The 19,483-nt window shown below is 39.5% G+C and overlaps 2 protein-coding genes across 2 annotated transcripts in view; one reads left to right on the top strand and one right to left on the bottom strand.

Moving 5' to 3' along the window:
- Window positions 1-460, bottom strand: part of MRPS27 (mitochondrial ribosomal protein S27) — a 47,267-nt gene extending 46,807 nt beyond the window's left edge. The window contains exon 1 of the mRNA XM_082075511.1: window positions 307-460. Within this exon, the coding sequence (XP_081931637.1) occupies window positions 307-370 (64 nt within the window). The 5' untranslated portion in view covers window positions 371-460. The remainder of the gene's footprint in view (window positions 1-306) is intronic.
- Window positions 369-18,015, top strand: PTCD2 (pentatricopeptide repeat domain 2; the record flags this gene model as incomplete). Its single annotated transcript, XM_082075510.1, is given in 11 exon segments — window positions 369-440; window positions 443-560; window positions 2,904-2,996; window positions 4,654-4,783; window positions 5,599-5,716; window positions 6,432-6,510; window positions 7,592-7,683; window positions 11,644-11,757; window positions 13,318-13,392; window positions 14,227-14,340; window positions 15,649-18,015. Coding segments are annotated over 11 exon segments (1,230 nt in total). The 3' UTR covers window positions 15,874-18,015.
- Between the last annotated feature and the right edge of the window lie 1,468 nt (window positions 18,016-19,483).

Genomic DNA, 19,483 nt, shown 5'->3' with positions numbered 1-19,483 from the left:
TCTGGCGGCCGCCATGCAACTCCATGTGACCTCCCGGGCCCCCGAAACGCAGGTAGCAAGCTATGAAATTAGTAAGCTGGAGTACCTATTTACAAAAAAATAAAAATGAAGACTATTCTCCCCCACCGCACGGTATGGATAAGCCGTTCTCAGAGCCGTCTCGCATTTTATAAGTATCTACCAAAGCGAAGGGAAAGCCCCGCGCCGCACCCCGGCCATGCGCACGCTCCTCGCGCCGCCGCCACAGCCCGGCCCCCGCCCCCCGCCTTAGCGAGCCCCGCTGCCGCCTGCCAAGGGACCACCGACCTGCCGCAGCGCTGAGGGCCCTCCCGCTCCAGATCACGCCTCGCCGGAGCACGGGGGCGGCCATGGCGCCGAGGCAGGAGGCGAGCGCCGGCGCGGGGGGAGAGGCCGGGCCTGCGAGCACCCCGCCCCCGGCAGGCCCGGGCGCAAGATGGCGGCGGTGCTCGTTGGCGGCTCCCAGCGGGTGGTGCGGGAGGCGGTGCGGCGCTCGGCTGTTCGCCCGCCCGCCCCGGGCTGCTGGGGCTGCGCGCCTGCAGGTACCGCGGCCTGTGAGGTGGGTGGGGGGGATATCGGGCCGGGGCTCTGGGCTGCCCGCCGGCTAGGGAGGCCTCCGGAGAGCTGCAGTTCCCGGCGGCCGCTGCCGGTCTTATGCCTGACGGGAGTTGTGGTTCGGAGTGCGCCGAGGGGACTTGGGACCGGGCCCGCGTGTGCTGCGGCGGGCAGGCCGGGCTGGCGCGGGAGAGCTGTCCCGGGGAAGGGCTGGGAGCAGCGTTACGCCATTTATCCCATGCTTGCCGGCGGCTGGATATGAGCCACTAGAAAACAAACAAACAAACGTGCTTCATAAACGCATATTTATTCTGGGAGAGTGACAACGTCATCCAGGCCCTGGGGGTTTTGCTCCATTTAGGGCTCGGTCAGACACCTCAGAGATGTGAAGATCCCCCTGCATGGTGCTCTGCCCGCTGCTCTTTGGCCTGTCTGAGGGCGCTGCGGTGTGTCTGGGGTGAAGCGGGCGGGTTGTTTAAGTTCTCTGGGATGGCCTGCACTGCCTGCGTGCGCTAGTAATCCTGTCAGTCTCCCTCCTTAGTCCTCAAAGGCCCTCGTATTTGGATTTGTACTGGTTCATTTCTATAGCACTGTAAGGTCATGTAGGAAACAATTACTTTGCAAATATAATAGACTCAGGCAGAATCTCTCAGCAAAGCAATTTTTTTTTAATAATGATGTTGCAACACCAGGTGTTCTACCTAAAGGTAGGCACTCATCATAGGGCAAAAAGCCCCTGCTTATATCCCCCCAAATCCCTGCCACAGTTTAGCTCCCCTGTTCACCATTGGTTGGGTACTGCAGGGTTTACAGACTACCCCGTCACCTGCCTCAGTTTACATACAATACCTTTCCCCTTAAATCACCTGCCTCAGTTTACATACAATACCTTTCCCCCTAAATTTACATACAATACCTTTCCCCTTAAATCACCTGCCTCAGTTTACATACAATACCTTTCCCCCTAAATTAGCTTGTAAATACAGGTATCAGTATGTATACAGATATCAGTATGTATTCCGGGAAGAGACTGTGTTTTACATTAAGGATTCATAGTCCGATGTCTCTTGGTCCTTCCCCCCTGCTGGGGCCAGGTGCCAGGTCCTCAGTTATGTAAAAGCAGCAGTTCTTCGTTAAGCATTCCTTACAGTTAGACTTCAAGGAGGTGGTAGAATTGAGCTAATTGAGTTCAAGGAGGCTAAAATTCTGCTTCCCCAAGCTCTCTGCTGACACTGCCTGTGACCACGGGGTGTCCCTGCAGTGTGGGGAGCCTGTCACACCCAAGGAACCAGCATGATTCCCACATCAGCTTTGGAGAGACCCAGGACTGGGTTGGTCTTTCAGTGTTAGACCAGCTGAGAAGGTTTGTGGGAAGTAAATGGCTGGGAAATCCAGGCAAATGTCATGCTGGATGACGTACATTTGTTTACCCGTTGGAACTGTTTCCATTTAATAAGCAAAAGTGCCATTTAATGGATTATTTTCTTCAGATTTTATGAAGTCTGTGATTACCATGCTTCACTTGCATAGAAAACAAGTGGCTGGTTACATTTTGCTATGGAAATGCAAACTAATGTAAACTAATACCGTGACTCTCCATTACAAAATCATGGGTTGCAAATAAAAATCTACTGGAGATCTGGTTTTGTGACAGCAAAAACTTCACAAATAGCACCTGCATGATGCTTTTGTTAAAGGAGGTTACAACACAGTACAGTTGACATCAGCACCCAAAGTTAATTTTGAGATTCTAAACTCAATGACTGTCATAACTCTGAAGTCTGCTCTGTACCAGAACTTTGCCAGATCTCCTGAGTGTTACTATAACGCAAATAATAAACTTTATGTTTTTTTCCTTTTCTCTTCCTACTGCATTTGGAGCTTCCAGAACAATGCATTCTGTAGTGGGGACAGCACATGTGAAGGAAGGAAGCTGTGCCATAGTGAATTGTGGTGAACAAAGAGATGACAAGACAAATCCTTATAAAAGCATGAAAGGGGGGAAAGATTTTATTCTTGTGCAGAATCCTCTTGTACCTTGGCTATGTGAAGAGGAATGGTGCTTCTAGTTTTTTATTTGAACATCGAATAAATAAATACTTTTAAATCCTTGTACACATTAACACTGGAAGGCTGTGACAAGAGTGCTTGAGTTCTTTTGTTAGTGACATGAGCAACTGCAATTTTTGCAGTCTTTTTTTAGTGTCATGCTGCTGGTTGTCTGGCATCACACAGTAATTAACAGCAGTAATTCATAAATGTGAAGTTCAGTAGTATTAAAACAGACAGTGTGACATAAGACTCAATCTTCCTCTTTCTTTTTATGGTAGGGAAGCGGTATCTGCTAACAGAAGATGATATAAAGTTGCAAGAATTTCAGCAGATGAAAGTCACAATTATAAAAGAAGTCCATGGCAATAAAGGTATTAGTATTTATTTCATAATCACCATTCTCAATTTTAGCATGAGTCCTAGGAAACAAGATGGTCAAGTCATTATAATATGACACGAAATTGACCCCATTTAGAGGAACAACTTAAGTCTTCCTCTTGCAAATGTTTTGCAACTAAAATTATTGGAAGATCTGAGGCTTTGTAGAATGAAACAATATTAATTATGCTGTGTTAGAAAATGTGGAGAAGCTTTCAAGTATGCAAGGTGTTTATGTAAGACCTGAGATGTTTGTGTCCTTCCTTTTCCAGCTTTGTCAGATAGTCTAATATGAAATACTGTTTTGGTGTACAGATCTTCCTTCAAATACAGCAGCAGCAGAGAGAGTTAATACAAAGTCTGATAGCTGTTTAACTGTCCAGAGAAGGACTATGCCAGTAATTATCTTTTAACCTTCTCTGCAAATTGAGTTATCTTATTCTTTTAGCTTTTTCTCCTTTTACCTAATGTAGGTTCAGAGTTATGCATGCAGTTCCAGATGATGTATGTATACTTAGAATATGAAACACGAGTTCAGCTTTTCCAAACTAATGAAGGAGCAAGATCGGTGGATTATTTTTCCAATGGGGATTTTGTCATGCTGTTTAAAATGTATGCAAATTCCTTTCTTTAAGTAACATAAGTATTAGGTAAAACTCAGTTTCCTGCATGTTTTTCATCATATGCAGGTGTTCCACTGATAGGAATTCACAATTGTTCCAAAGGATGTAGTTAATTTAAATTTTTCTTGTTTGGCAAGGAAGAGACAAGTAATCCAATTTAGTTTTATATAAACCAGTTTTCTGGAGCAGAGAGGGAGGTAAAGTCAATGTGACAGTTTTTCTATATTAAGTAAAAGTAAAATTTAAATCAGGCAAGTCATAATGTTATTATATTTTGCTGTAATTATGATGTACTCATATTGGGGATCATTCATCCTGTATGTGAGATACATTGAATTTTTTGCCAGGGGTCAGTCACTCTTGCTAAAACAGGTGTGTAGAAGCCAGACATTTGGCTTTACATGTCACAGCTGACCTTGTTTTGTAGAAAATAGTAGCCTCTGAGAACTGATCAAAACAATGTGCTAAGCACCTATTTCTGTGTATGTGTGCATCATTTCTGTACTCAATGTTTAGCCTAATACTTGAAAGATGAATTAAGTAAGGCTAGTAATAAACTTGTTTTAGAAATGGAAAAAGCAGTAGTTACTATTGTTATACAGACTATATAATAGCTATTATTTATTATAGTTACAGTGCAACTATTAACTATAATAGTTATACTATTAACTACAGCAGTTAAACAATTGCCTACAGTAGTTGTAATAACTTATTATGTGTTCTTTACAAATAAAATGGGTTTTAAATTTCTGTGCACCTTTGAGCACATCACAAACATTGTATGTGTGTATGCCTATATGTACATATAAACATTCTTCTGACTTCACAGGATTCAGCCTTGCATCTCAGTCCTTAGTAAGGACTTGTATTTGCATGTACCAACAGATATGCATCCAAAATGCCTTTTTCTTGGTGAAAAAACACAATTTTTCTGCTTCATTGAATCTCCCTGTTTCTAGGCACCAAGTATGCAACACAGGTAATGGAATTGTTTACAGACTGCTGCTGTAATGTGTTTTGTTTTCAGATCCGTATTTTAAAAGTATTAAGGAAAAATTAAAGAAAAATGGAATTATTCTCAGAAATGAATTAAAAAATTTACTGCATTTATGTCAGACTTCATCTGATGTGGAACTAGCCAGAAGAGTTATTTACAGGTATTTTTAACAATCCAGGTAACACTATTTTCTGGGTTTTTGTGTTTTGTTTTTTTTTCTTCTATAAGATCATGCCAGGTTATGTCTGTAGTTGAGGGCTTGCTCTAATTCAGTGGCTGTATGCATAGTTAATCCCTTAAACTAAGGCTGTATCTTAATTTACTTTGGTTCTTCCAACCCTTTAGAGACTCTCAGATCAAGCTATGGGAGCAAAGTGGTGTTGTACTGTGTGCAGAATGAATGGTGAGCCACATAGACACATAATCTCTCAGCTGAGGGGTAGTGGTGTGTTCAGTGACTTCTTCCAGGCAAGACCTGCCTGGTTATAAGCCAGTCTGGACCAGCAGTGGCAGGTCAGGAGGTTTCATGAATGAAAACCTTCCCAGCAATTACAGTGTGGAAGCTATAAAGAAGCAAATGAAACATTTTGGTATTTTGTTTCTATTTATTTTTCAGCATAGGAAAGGAAAAATTGAGGTATCTTAGCAGCTATCGCTGCTAAACTTGTGCTGTTGTTCTGTGAATAGAAGGTAAAGTAGCTGGGAATTTTCATGGCAGAGACCCATTCTATTACTAATCCTATGCAGTTTACTTTACTGGAAATAGAAAAGATTAAATATTGCTAGTTAATTTATGAGTTCAACCAAAACAGTATTTTTTCCATAAAATTAATCTCCTGTTATCTAAATGTCTTTGGTGCAGATAGGAAGTGTGCCTCTGCCATTGCACATACGCATCTTGCTGCCTATTTAAAGCTGTTTTCCTTGACAAATTCTGTGCTTTGTGTGATTAACTTTTTTTAATCTTTTCAATAGGTACCATGAACAGAATGGAATTACAGCCTTACAAAATTTTAAATTTGGACCCCTCTTTATGAGGCTGTGTTATGACCTGGACCTTGAAAGACCTGCAGTAGAACTTATCAAAGATAAGGTGATTCCTCTATATATTTTGAAAATTGTTATTTTTATTAGTCCAATAGGAATAACTGGTATGCATGAGCCTTGTGTGAGCTCATAGACATGAAGTATATGTGTTGCAGTAGCAAGGATGTCTGTAACGTTCATGTAAGAATGCAGATTAATGTTTTTTATTTAAAAATAGCAAAACTGTAATTAAAAGAAAAATAGTTGCCAGTTTGACTGATACATTTGTTATTGTATTTCTGTGTAATTGCATCATTTGAATAAAAAGTATTGATTAAAAGCTAATTCCTCAAATGAACGCAGCTGATGCATTTTTCCTGCATCTGGTGTTGCTATGCTTTCAGTTCTGTGGTGGTGGTACTTTATCCCAGAAATATTGTTAATCAGCTGCAAGCTGTGTTTCTGCTGAGATTTTGGAGTTGCCCTTAGTCAATGACTTCTGCTTGCATGAACTTAGAGGTTGCAATCTGTTACTAAAAAATAGGATAGTGGGAATCTCTGGAAAATTCCTGTTTATTTTTAGTGAGCTTTTGACCATATTGAGTCACCAGTATTTTAGGAGTTGCTTGACAAAGGGACAGTTGGGGAACCCAGAGAGTGAAATTTTGAACTTGTGAAGATGGGATGTGTTCCAGTAGGAAGACCTGGATGCTACTCACAGTAAGAATGCTCACTGCCCTAACTTTCTTAACGCTTGCTCTGTTTGTATGTTTCTTTTCCAGAATTTGCGTGGTTTTTTCTCAGAAAGTACATCGTTCCATATTCTGATGACTATGTTGTTTAAAAAGGGCCATTATGAAAGTAAGTACTGTGTTTTCTAAGGCAAATGCATTTTGAGAAGGATGCTTCTCACTGTGTGTGTGGGTGTATAACTCTACATATTTCTAATGAATATTGCTGATTGATTTATGGTTTTAGAGAGCCAAACATCATGTAAATTGATGCAGATGTGAATGAGCTGTACCATAAAAGTTGAAGGCTCTATCTGTTTCATAGTTCCTATGGAATTCTTACCATCCTCAGTTGCACAGAATTGTGATTATACAGGGGGGCTCGTTTCCTGAAGGCTTAGCTTCTCTTTGGTTTGTAATTTCCCATAGCTTTTTGTTTTCTCTATTCAAAGTTTGTCTTACATGTTTTTTTGAACAATAAGTTCTTCAACAACTTTTTGGCAATTCTGTGTTGGTGTCAGAGCAGAGAATAGTACCCTTTTTCCTTTGATAACAGAAGCAGACCGTAGTCTTCGTTTGGTGTGTCTTACTAGTGTGCCTACACAGAGTGGCTACTGCAATAGTTACATCAAATGCTTCAGATCATTTTTCCCTTTGTAAGGATAAGGGGGAATCATCATCTGACCTGACTGAAAAGGCTTTCCATGATAAAATCTTAAATGGAATATGGAGTAAGCTTTTCAAGCAAATCCCTTTGTCTGAAATTTGTTGAACAGACAGTGCTTGGTCTCCTGATGTTTGGCAAATCTAAGTCCAGCAATTGTCCTAGGAGTTAAGACTGAGCCACTGTATAAATAACCTGATCAGAGTTTGAATGCAGTGTTGTGGTGTAGTGGAACATGTATGCTATTGAGGAGCTGTTTGATAGTTTGCCTCAAATGATGGAAGGTTTGATAATGTGTACGAAGACTTGCTTTCTGGGCAGTTATAAGAGAATGAGAGTGGCTTTTTCAAGTAGCCAGAGTTTATTTACATCCAGCTGACCCCAAATTAAACTTTTTAAAATGTATTAATTAAAAACAAACAACAACAACTTATTTCAGTTTTGCATTTTTACTTACTGAGCTCATACTATGTTGAAATCTTTATTTCAATTACTAAATATACAGCCTTAAATTGTGAAGTGAATAACACTACTGTATTTTTCACAGGTGCTTTGGAAGTTCTGATAGAAATGAAAAAACAAGATATACCTTTCAACAAAGAAACATATCTCCTTGCATTTGCAATATGCTACAAACTGGTAAGTACTTCCAATTCACAAGATAAAAACATACTTGAAATACCTTCTCTATGTCTTCCCTTTTTTTTTTTAATTTTAAAATTTCTGTGTGTTCCCAGTCATGATTTCTTATCGAGTGCAAATATTTTAGACATATTTAAGTCCTGTATTGCTTCATTGTGCATGACAGGGTGCACATACATAGCTTCCCATACAAACTAATATCACAAAGCAAATCTCAAAATATTACGTGGAGATAAGCACTAAGGAACAAATTGGAAAGAGCCTTTGATTAGCTGGTAGTGTTCTTTCTCTGTGATCCATGCATCTCTTGGGACTGTACTCTGTATTTGAGCCTCAGTATGGGTTTTATCGTCTGGCTTCCCTAAGACAGAGCATATATGATATGTTCTGTTTGTCAGACATCTCCCATACATTTCTCTCCTCCCTCTCCAAGTAACTTTGAATGATTTCTGTAGTTGCACCCAAATTTGGCAAGGATTAGAGTTCTCAAAGGTAATTTGTTCCTACATTCCTGATGAAAATGGGCAGCTGAGTGTGGAAAAGAAACCTGAATGAATGCCTTCAGTGAGAGACAGGCTGCCCCTTGAGCTTAACTGTATTTTTAGCTCAGAGAAAAAGAGCATTAATGGAGTAAGAAACTAGTCTACATAGATTCTACAAGTGTCTCCTTAGAAGTGTTCCCATTTTGTAGCAAAACAAGATCTCCAAATTTTTTTATTTTGATCTTCCACTCCAGGTTTGAAGCAGTTGTGCAATTTGAAATATTAACATGGGCTCATCTCAAACTCAGTAGGAGTCCATTCTTCAATTTCGCCATGTTTTTAGGAAGAAAGACACTAGCTGAGGAAAAATTATACCACTAGACTAAACTTCCTCAGATTTCTCAGTTAAATATACAATGAAACTGAGTACTTTTGTGATGAAAATGAGGCCTAAAACTGTAGCTCTGCTGTAATTTGTGTGGTGCTTCTGAAATTCTCAATTCTAATGAATCAGGGCTGCCTTCTGGTCAGGGGGAGTAGAAAGCCCTTTGGCTTTGGTGTTTGGACAGAGGGGCAGTAGACAGGGCTGAGAAAGAGCTGTGGAAGTTGTCCGCTGTTAAAAACAGCTGGAGTTGGATGGTTACAGTCAATTCAGGGATGTTCCCATTTCTATGTAGAAGGCACCTTTTTTAGACAGTTATGAATGTACGAAGACTCTGACACTGTGCTACAACCCAAGTTTATAAGCTGGTGTTTGCTACTAAAATCCACTGAGGCAATATTTACCACTTCAGGATTGCTCTTTGGTCCATACTGCCTGTATTCACAGAAACCCACTGTGTTTCTCTGAGCACTCCCTTTGGTGTAGCTTCTTCCCTAAAATCTCTGCATGGTTCTTTCCATGGCCTACTGTCAAAGGGCTTGGATCCATGGCATATGCAACAGGAGGAGGTTCCTGAGGCTTTTGTTTTCTACTGCTTCTGCCCCTACCTATATTTTCGATAAAGAATCTGACCTGTCATTACTTTTTTAGTGAATAGATAAAAAGAAAGGGGAAGTTATTCTAAACTGCCACCCAGTTGTTTTAACAGCCACAATGAATTTGTGGGGTTTCTTCATTAAGATAAAATACTATCAATAAAGCAGCAAGCTGTAGTAACCCTTTATGCACAAAAGAGGATTAGATGGAACTCTTCCAAAAGCTTAATCTGTTGATTCAGATTTTAGTGGTAGGAGGAAAAAACATGAAGCTCAAAAGTGGTTTTGCTTATTATGCAAGATAAAAAACTTCAGAAAAAACCTTGAAGGAAAATATCTTCAGGATGCACTACTTGAATACTGGAAATAATGATGTTGGTATCATTAAGACCAATGCTGGATTTTTGCCACATTAATTCTTGGTTTCCTTTGAATAACCATGCCAGAGATCAATATGAAAAAATGTACAAGGCTTAAAGCTCTGATTATTGCTAGTGGATAAACAAAGGAATTAATGTTTAATCTTTGTAGTGAAGTGTTTTAGAGGTCAACTCTAAAACACATCTGGGATGTTTTAAATCATTGCGAGGCACTGCTTTCTCTAAGGTAACAGATGGTCCTTCTTTTAGTGCGGGAAATGGCTATATGCCTTTTGATGACAACAAAACATATATGTAACAATAATCAACCTTGTAGTGGTCAGAATGTTTCTGGAGAAAAGGAGTCTGAGGGGAGACCTTATCACTATCTACAACTACCCGAAAGGAGGTTGTAGGATAGAGGGTGTTGGTCTCTTCTCCCCAGTAGTAAGTGGTAGGATGAGAGGAAATAGCCTCAAGTTGCACCAGGGGACTGGATGTTAGGAACAATTTCTTCAGAGAAAGGGTTGTCAGACATTGGAACAGGCTGCCCAGGGAAGTGGTTTAGTCACCATTCCTGGAGGTATTTCAAAGACATGTAGATGTGTCACTTAGGGAGGCTTTTTAGTGATGGACTTGGGGGTGTTATATTTATGGTGAGACTTGATGACCTTATAGGTCTTTTCCAACTGCAATGATTCTGTGTTTCTAAGGTTCTCTTTTGTCTGGGTTCCAGTCAACTCTACTCATAATTTCCAGTGTGAAGAGCATTGTTTTTGAGGGTTTTTGGTTTGTGAGATAAAACACAGGTTGCCTTTTGGTATAGACTCCTATTGAAAATGGTCTCAGTGATAATGCAGTTTCTGTGTTGGAAAACAGGCAAATATGTAAGCTGCTTTGGAAACATCTTGCAATATTTAATACATAACAGAGTCTAAAAATTGCAGAATGTTCAAATTCACACATACGCAGATTTCTTTAGTGTAATGGTACTAAATAGTTCAATGCTTAGAAAATACTGATTTTCATTAACTACCTGATGTAGCTTTCAGAATAAAGTAGGACAAAAAGTCAGCTTTCTTGATGACTCGGGAATGATTGGAAAGTGGAAAGGAAAGCATCTGTTAGTTTTACCATGCTGCCAGGCTTTCAGCTCTCGTAGAATCCAAAACAGTTAGGACAAGGTGTCGTTGTTAAAATAACGGAAGTTATTTTTATCTGCTTCTTAAGTCTGTAGCTTTGATTATTGCTTTTTGATGTTGTGTTTCTCAAGAAGGCTGGAGAGCAGTCAGACAGAAAGGGACCTGGGGGTACTAATTGACAGGAAGCTCAACATGAGCCACCAGTGTGCCCAGGTGGCCAAAAAGGCCAATGGTATCCTGTCCTGTATCAAAAATAGCGTGGTCAGCAGGACAAGGGAAGTGATCCTTCCCCTGTACTCTGCATTGGTGAGGCCACACCTGGAGTATTGTGTTCAGTTCTGGGCCCCTCAGTTCAGGAAAGACATTGAAGTGCTGGAGTGGGTCCAGAGAAGAGCAACAAGACTGGTGAAGGGACTTGAGCATAAGAACTATGGGGAGAGGCTGAGGGAGCTGGGGTTGTTTAGTCTAGAGAAGAGGAGGCTTAGAGGTGACCTCATCACTCTCTGTAACTACCTGAAGAGAAGTTATAGCCAGGTGGGGATTGGGCTCTTCTCCCAGGCAGTTAGCAATAGGACAAGGGGGCATGGGCTTAAACTCTGCCAGAGGAAATTTAGGCTGGCTATTAGAAAGAAATTCTTTACAGAGAGAGTGGTCAGGCATTGGAATGGCCTGCCCAGGGAGGTGGTGGACTCGCCGTCCCTGGAGGTTTTTAAACTCAGGTTGGACATGGCACTTAGTGCCATGATCTAATAAACGGACTAGAGTTGGACCAAGGGTTGGACTTGATGATCTCTGAGGTCTTTTCCAACACAGTCGATTCTGTGATTCTGTGAAGTGCTGCACAGAATCTGTTTGGTTGGTTTCAGGTATGGATTGCCTTGGGGATCTTACAGTATGATGACTTCTGAATGCCTTCTAAAAGTAATTGCAATTGCCTACAGTCCTTTCAGATCACAAGAATAATGAGTGTGACTTAGATTTGAAATTTCTGTGCAGGACAGCCTGGACTCTTGCAAAATCTCTGCAAAACTGCTTGAAGAAGCACAGCTAAAAGGTGACACATTACCCCTGCGAGCATTATGCTTTGCCATAGCGTCTGCTCTGAAGCAGGTACAGTACCTTTTGTTTTGATTTGTGCCTGAATCTTGATAGTTTTACTGTAGTAAGATAGTGGAAGGAAGCTAACATAGAGGAAGCATAACTGATCTATGTAATAACTTTAAGTACTAGAACTTTTAGGCCCCTAAAAGAGTAGGGTTATAGACAATTCCCACACAAAATGAATGTGGAAATTCTGAAATCTAAACTTATGTCTTGATTCTAATGCACAGGGATTTTGTGCTAGTGACAATCACATACAGAATATTCTTAGAAAGAGAGTTGGGCCAGCGGGTTAGATGTACCCATGGACTCAGTCCTGCAGATACTGCTATTTCACAATTGTTTCCCTTAAATAAAATTAAAATAATAATTTAACATATAAGCTAAATCAGCTCTTTAAAATAGTTTATCTAGGGAGGCACACTCAAAGGCTATGATGTGTGTTGCCCTACTGCCTTGGATATGGCCTGTCTTTCTCCACAACAAGTTTCAAGGGGAGGTTTTTCAATACCTCATGGGTCTAAGCAGTGATATGAAGAGGCTGTGAGGCAGTACAGGGTGAAAGACTGAGCAGGAGAATAACAATTAGGAAATTCTAAAGTCCAGTATTTCCTCTGTTGTTAATTTGTGTATACAGCTTGAGGAAATTGTGAATCTTTTGTATTTCATGTCTAAACAGATGTCAGAGGCACTGTAAGAGCTAGCAATTTGATATTATTAACGGATTTTAATAAATTACGTACAATTGTTAAAATGTTCTTATGCACTCTGGTCTTTTTGCACTGTCTCTGTGAACAGGGACACTGAACAGTAGCATCGTTCAAGTTAGTTCATTCATGTGCATGATGGCATGACAGGGCTTTTCACTGGCATTGAGGTTAATAAAACAAAATTTCTGTCTCTGAAATACCGTGAAACATCCGTGATGCTGTTGCTTTATGTAAAAATCAGTTAAAGTTCTTTTACAAAGAGAATTATGTTCCACGTTACATTTAACTATTCCTCAAGCTGTATGATCTTTGTCAGTACATCTTGTTGTGAGTAAGATGTTTCCTGATCACATGTAACAGTGGTTGGTCTAGTAAATGTCAGTGTAACATTTACTGTCTATACAGATCAGTTGATGGCATAAATACAGTACTGTAAATGTGAATTTACAAAAGGTTGAAAAGAGCTGGGCATTATAAATACCTACATTAACATATGCTGCACTTCATTTAAGTATTCTGACGAGTGCCAAACTGAGGATGTGTGTAGATCTTTTATCTTTCAGGTGCTCTCATGTTCAGTGTTGGTTATGTGCTTCCTTTCCCTGCTGATCTGAGGCAGGGAGGACTGTCTGATATGCTTAAGAGTCAGAAGACATGGGAACTCCCCACAGTGTGAGGTGTTCCTTTCACAGGCTGAAAGCTGTTTGGAGTCCGTGGTTCTTGGTGAAGGGTTTCTAGATGCTGGTTTGTGATTCACTGAAAAGTTGACAAAGACTGTTTTTTTCTTGAACTTTTATTGTGAAAGTGCATCACACGTGTTTAGCCATATTTTTTTAAATTATTTCTAATTCCTTCCTAGAATGATTTAGCACAAGCCAAATTTTATTGTTCCCAGATAATGAAAACAGAGAACAAACTATACAATAATCTTAAAGTAAGTATGCTTGCTTTATGTTGAAGTCTTGCAGAGAAGTATGCTATACTGGACAAACAACTCCCATATGCAAAGTAACAGAAGGCCAACTTACTTAGTACCACAGGCATGTATCCACAGGCATGTATCAGTACTGTTGCTGAGCTTGTTTTTGAGCCAATAGACAATTTCTGTCAGTTGGTTGACTTACGTTCTGAATTGTTTAACACCCTCCACCCATTTTAAAAAATTGCTTCTTACCGTAGATAAGAATTGGAAGTAGACCAGTTCTACATCTGTGGGTATAGACCTGTGAACCATTCCTAATTAAGACATAGTGACTTTTTGCTTTTTTGCTACATGAGATTTGCAACAACAGGGCTCCAAGTAAATGCCTGCCTTAACTATGCTCTGCACACTTCAGGCCTCCTTCAACCCTGTTAACCTTAAGCACATATGTACATACAACAATTTTTTCCTGTAGTTGCTTGGTCTACAACCTGAGAGAAAGTCTTCTGTGTGTGCCCTGTAAGTGACCTTTCTAAGCTATGGAAAAACCTCTTTGTTCAAGAGCAGCTAATGCAGCTGCATCAGAGGAGCTCTGCCTCCAGGCTCACCTTCCTTTCCAGGTGCCAGCTGTGGGAAAAAAAAGAAAAAATAAACAAACAAAACCCCCACAACTCTGTGGAGAGTGATAATTCCCTCTGCTTTCTTCATGAATAATTGATTTTTGTCAGCACAGCATGTAGAATTTTGTCTTGCTTTACTTCATGTCTTCCTCAAATACTTTTTTTAAAAATTTGCATTCTCATTATAAGTACTATTTGTGTGATGTTGTTTTATTTTATTTTTAAGGTTCTTGTCCAGCTCAGATGTGGTTCACTAGGAGAAGTAATAAAGACATTAGAGGCAGCATTGGAAGTAGATACTCCTCCCTTTGTGAAAAAGATTGAATTTTCTGAGCAGGTGGTAAGTATACAGGAATGAGAGGAGGTCCACAGCGTTTGTCTGAGTGATGATGATGGTGGTTCAGCTACAGAATTTCACCCTACTGAAGTTGTTTGGGTTCTGATACATTCAGATGCCAAAGCAGCTGGCTGGCTTTCTGTGCTGTTTTCAGGGCACTTAGATGTCCACTTCCCTTTTTTATTGTGGATCTTGCTCTTAGTCAAATTTCATCTGAATGTCGATGAAGCGTTCCCTAGTGGCATTAAATAATTTAATCCCTTTCCTCCCATGTTATTTTAATTTGGTGAAAAAGTGAGAATAAACTTTGGGCCACAGCGATATTGTTAGCTTGGTCATATTTGCAAAGACTTGTAATGCTATGCAGGGAGGTGTGATATGGGAAACAGTAACTTTTGCTATTTTACTATAAAAATAGCTTTTATAGTATTGATCACTAAGAAGGCTTCCTTCAAAGTGCATATATGCCCCTATCAGGTTGGCAGCATTGCTGCTGCTTTCCCTGAAACGTTTTATTGTATTTATTTTTAACATCTCTGTAGAATAAGATATTTTAGATACTTACGCTTTCACTGCTGCCTATTAAACAAAGTGAATAACTGATATGTAAAATAAATACTAGGTACAAGGGGGACATACCTTTCAAAACATAACTGCTATGTTGAAAATAGATTATTTTTTTTTAAGCAGCATTTCGTTTTGTAAATTCATTGGAATAAAAGTTGCATGTGTCAGTGCTGCATTTTGGTTTTGTTTGGCAAATGGGTAACAGTCACTAATAAGACTAAGCATTAGTCCTAACCCATTCCTTCCACAAAATGTTATTGATCAACAACAATTTTGAAGAGATTTACTTATACTTGAGCTCATATTCTGTATAGCATACAGAACTTTTCAGTGTTTGATAGTCTGACTTTTATGATTTGTACTGTACCTTTAGTGTGATACATAATAATGATTAGAATTGTGCTGATCTGGAAAGTAGATTCCAGGAAGCAATTATGTTTCCTGGGTTTAAATAGAAAATAATTTTGTTAGTCTGTACTACAGCTGAAAATGGGCCTGTACAACTTCGAGGAAGTTTTAAATCTAATAAACTCTCTGTAATAGGTATCCAGTGCATTTCTGCCGTTGTCTGGTGATGTATAATGTGTGCTGCTTAAAATACTGTTCTTATGACTCATTGCATTAGCCACAAACCTTAAGTTGTGTACTGCTTTTTTCTTTGAGTGACTGCTTGTCTTCTATATGGTGATTTTATGAGACCTTCACTTGCTGAACTGTAACAGTCTGTTATTTTTCTCTCCTTAGCTGGCTACAGTCAGGGAGAAGATGGAAGAAAACCCCAACCTTTCTGCCAAATTAGGAGATATTTGTATGAAACTACAAGCTTCAGGACGGATAACCATGTGCACGCTGGAAGACATGCTTTTCCAGATTCCTAGTTCTAAGAAGGCCTCTGCAAAGCTTTTAAATCACAAGCAATTGGGATATCACACTGCTAAACCACTTCAGTCAAATCTATTGGTGGAATAGTTCAATATTTGATGGCAAACTGAACTGCTGTTAGCATCTCTTAGAAGCCAAGTTTTAATAAAATGTCTTCTCCCCTCCTCCACAATGAGCAATTGTCGAAGTTGTTTGTGTGAAACTGCATTTGATATACAGATCATGCAGCTTCCATGTTTCAATTTTGATGCTAAAAACAAGCCATGACATGTGTTGTTGCATGTGTCAATGCTGCAATGCGACATGTGTTGTTCAGTAATGGAGTAATAGAATGGTTTGAAGTTTTTCCTCAGGCACTTAAATTTTTCTGTGCTAGATGTCCTGATGGAAGTAGAACAAAGTAGAGTGTGTATTTGACTTGACTTCTGTGGTTCATGAGAAGAAAATTCACTCTTCATCAGATTATGTTCTGACTGAAAGAACAGATGGAGTCCAAAGAATAGATAGAAGAGTGTGGACTTGCTTTAACTGTTTATTCAAATTCTCTACATCTCAAGAGAATCAGAGGAAGGCAGGCATCTTTGGTTGCCTTTAATATCTTTCTCTTCAGAATCAATATATTGGTATGTTTTTTCATATCAAATGACATCATGGAAGTTGCATGGTAACCAACTGGTTGTTTTCTTGCTTGAAGGAGATTCCTGAACAAAAGTCAGAGACTCAGAGTGAGTGGCCCCACATATTGCTTCCTTCAAGTTTTCTGATATTAACCCTCCCAGGATAAGCAGACATTGATACAAATTTGAAACAAAGTCCTTAAAGGGTTTCATAGAGCAAGTACAATCACTTTCTTAGACTAGAGTTACATATCATCTGCATAATTCACTCATACATAGAGCAAGTGATCACAAGAACAGTACAAAGAAGCTTCACGTTGACCTAGCTTTAATGACTCCAGGCCAAATGTCCTTGGTTTGAGTAGTAAAAAGGTGTTTGTAACTATGAGTCCTGCATATCCAAAAATCTCATTCACCATCTGGAAAGGAAGGAATTGGAAACAGTTGTACCTTAGCTGGCACTCAGGTACTTTTGGGTTATTTGGGCATATGAGTGATGGGCCTATTGATACAGAACTTAGCAGTCCTGTGAGCACAAGAAAAGATGGAGCCCAGGTTGGTACTCTCTGAGTTGCATTACCTTATCTCTCCTTTCACTTCTTTTGTGTTTTTACTTTGTCTCTCCTCCTCTCAAGCAAATCTCAGAACTCAAAGGATTCTTTCTGCGGATGGATCTGTGCATGCTCTATGAAACTTTGTTGAAGCCATTGTGTTACTGTGAAGAAACAAGAGCCCATCCAAGCAGAAACACATCTTCAGCCATCAAAGCAAGCATGGCTAGAGCAGGTCAGGGCTTTTTTTCTGAGGCTTTACCACTGTAACTCATTTCTGTCACCAGTGTGTCTTATTAATATCTAAATGCACAAAACAGTTATGCACTGGATGGAATTTCATGCAAGTGTAAGTGAAAAATAATTTTGTATCACATTTTTGTGAAAAGTGTGCACACTTTTTATGAGTGGTTGCATAGGCTAAATTGCTACACACATTAGTCTAAAACCACAGGTAATTACTTGTTCTGTAATATGATGTGGAATGTTGTTTCACACATAATTCTGGAGTACACATTTTTAACTATTTTCCCTCAGTTGTAAATTCATTTTAATACTTACTATACAAAATGGACCCTCAAGTAACTCCCGATCTTTTATCCACAAATACATTTGGTAAAGGATTTGTAAAGGCTGCTTGCAGTGTGGCAAGGATTAGTTTCATAAACCTTAAGGGAGTAAACTGCTCTTCAGTTGTTACTATCAGGACAACTCTTTGATGTCAAACTAGGGTTTTACAGACAATAGAAGATTGTTTGACCCAATTCACCTGTTACATAGCAAATACATGAAGTCAATTCTGCTTAATTTCCTTATTTGGCACTCTCGAACTTTAATTGCAAGAAGTTGGTTCATCGTAGGACTGAGATGCACATGTTTGTTTGATTTAATCTGACTTGTTTAGGTTCCTGACTGAGGCCATATCCTACCTGCAAGTGAAGTAATGATAACTTGTATTACAATTCACCGCCAATAGACCTGATGTTTTCCATGCTTTGTTCTTGTGGCTACTTTTCTTGAGGCTGATTTACTTAAGTGAACTATTAAGTTGATAATTTGTTTTAAAGAAACATCATTTATTTGTCTTGAGAGAGAAGGGGGATGCACTTAAATAACTAGCAACACCTCAACAGAAAAAGAAAGCAGGGACTCAAGAAGGATTAAAGGGTCGGTTCAAAGAATCACAGAAAAAATTCAGTCAATTAAACATTAACATATTGAAGATTGCTCTGGAAGTGTCGTGGAAGACTGGTCAAACATTTTCCTGTAGGAAAAAACGTAGGAGAAAAGAGCAGCTTCTAATATTTACACATTTGATTTCAAACAAAGTCTAATTTGTTTCATACAGGTTGCACAGAGGCTTTTTAATCAGGAAAGCTTGGATTTGAATGCATGTTTACAAATTTACCTTTTGGTGCATCGAGGTCCTGAGCACTCTTTTTTTATGCAGCAGAATCTTTAGCCATATGCTTAGTTCGATGTATTTAGGTGTCATTTGCTCCTGGTTTCCCAGCACCCAAGATCAGGAAACCACACCTGTCTAAAGTCAAGCAAATACTTACAGGTTTTGCTGGGTCAGAGTGGCTGGAATGTCAAGGGCTGAGTTACTAGATAGCGCCTCTTGGAAACAGCCTCAGAGAGCACATTGTGCATTAGGTTATTGCAGCTGGTGGAGTGAGTAATTCTACTTCACTCATATGGAGTTTTAGGCAAGGATGAACCTTGAAATTAAGGAGAAGCCAACAGTCTGAAATTCAATTAATAGATTTTTGGTTTTGTTTGAACAATCTGGAAACAACAAGGCATTTACATTTCAGAGAGAATTGCTGGATTTTTTTCTAGGTTTCACTGAAAGAGACTTGGGTACTCTTATATGGAAGGCTGTTTATCATATTCATATTCAAATATTCTTCCTGCAATAAAATTAAATATGAGTTTTGTGGATGTCCTTGTGCTTCAGCAGCTTTTTGGAACAGTGATCCAGGAGACAGTAGGTGGCGTTTCTTGATCGTACTTTCCTACCAATGTGATTTCCAGGGATAAGTTGTACCTGTAGTATCAGTTAAGTAAAGGCATGGCAGAGTTAGTGGTTTGCGCTATGTTCAATGCACACCATCTTAAAATGGAAAATCCAGGCATTAGTCAGCAGCCTCAAATGGTTGGTGGTTAGCATAGACTGCAACCTAGAGATTTACAGCATTTCATACAAAACTTACTGCATTTGTTGAAACAAGTCATCCTTGCCAATGATCACAAGACAATTTTTACAGTATTCTGTAGAAATATTTATCAATGACCTAGGAGGCAGGCTGGTGATATTACTTCTGGTACATCATGTTACTTCTGGTAGAACAACTACAATTATAAAGGCTTACTTTGCTATACCTGCTCTATATTTAAGAGATAATTGGGTACCTTTTCCAACTTTATTTGTAAAACCATTTTTATATTCACATGGGATCTGGATAGTGCAGTCTTCAGATGGCTGATATTCTTCTGCTATAGATGCTTCTGCTTTTCTCCATGGGT

This window comes from Streptopelia decaocto (genome assembly GCF_964273445.1).
Source record: "Streptopelia decaocto genome assembly, chromosome: Z".
Lineage (NCBI taxonomy): Eukaryota > Metazoa > Chordata > Aves > Columbiformes > Columbidae > Streptopelia > Streptopelia decaocto.
Note: the sequence above shows the minus strand (reverse complement) of the source record. Positions and strands in the feature narration are given on the sequence as shown.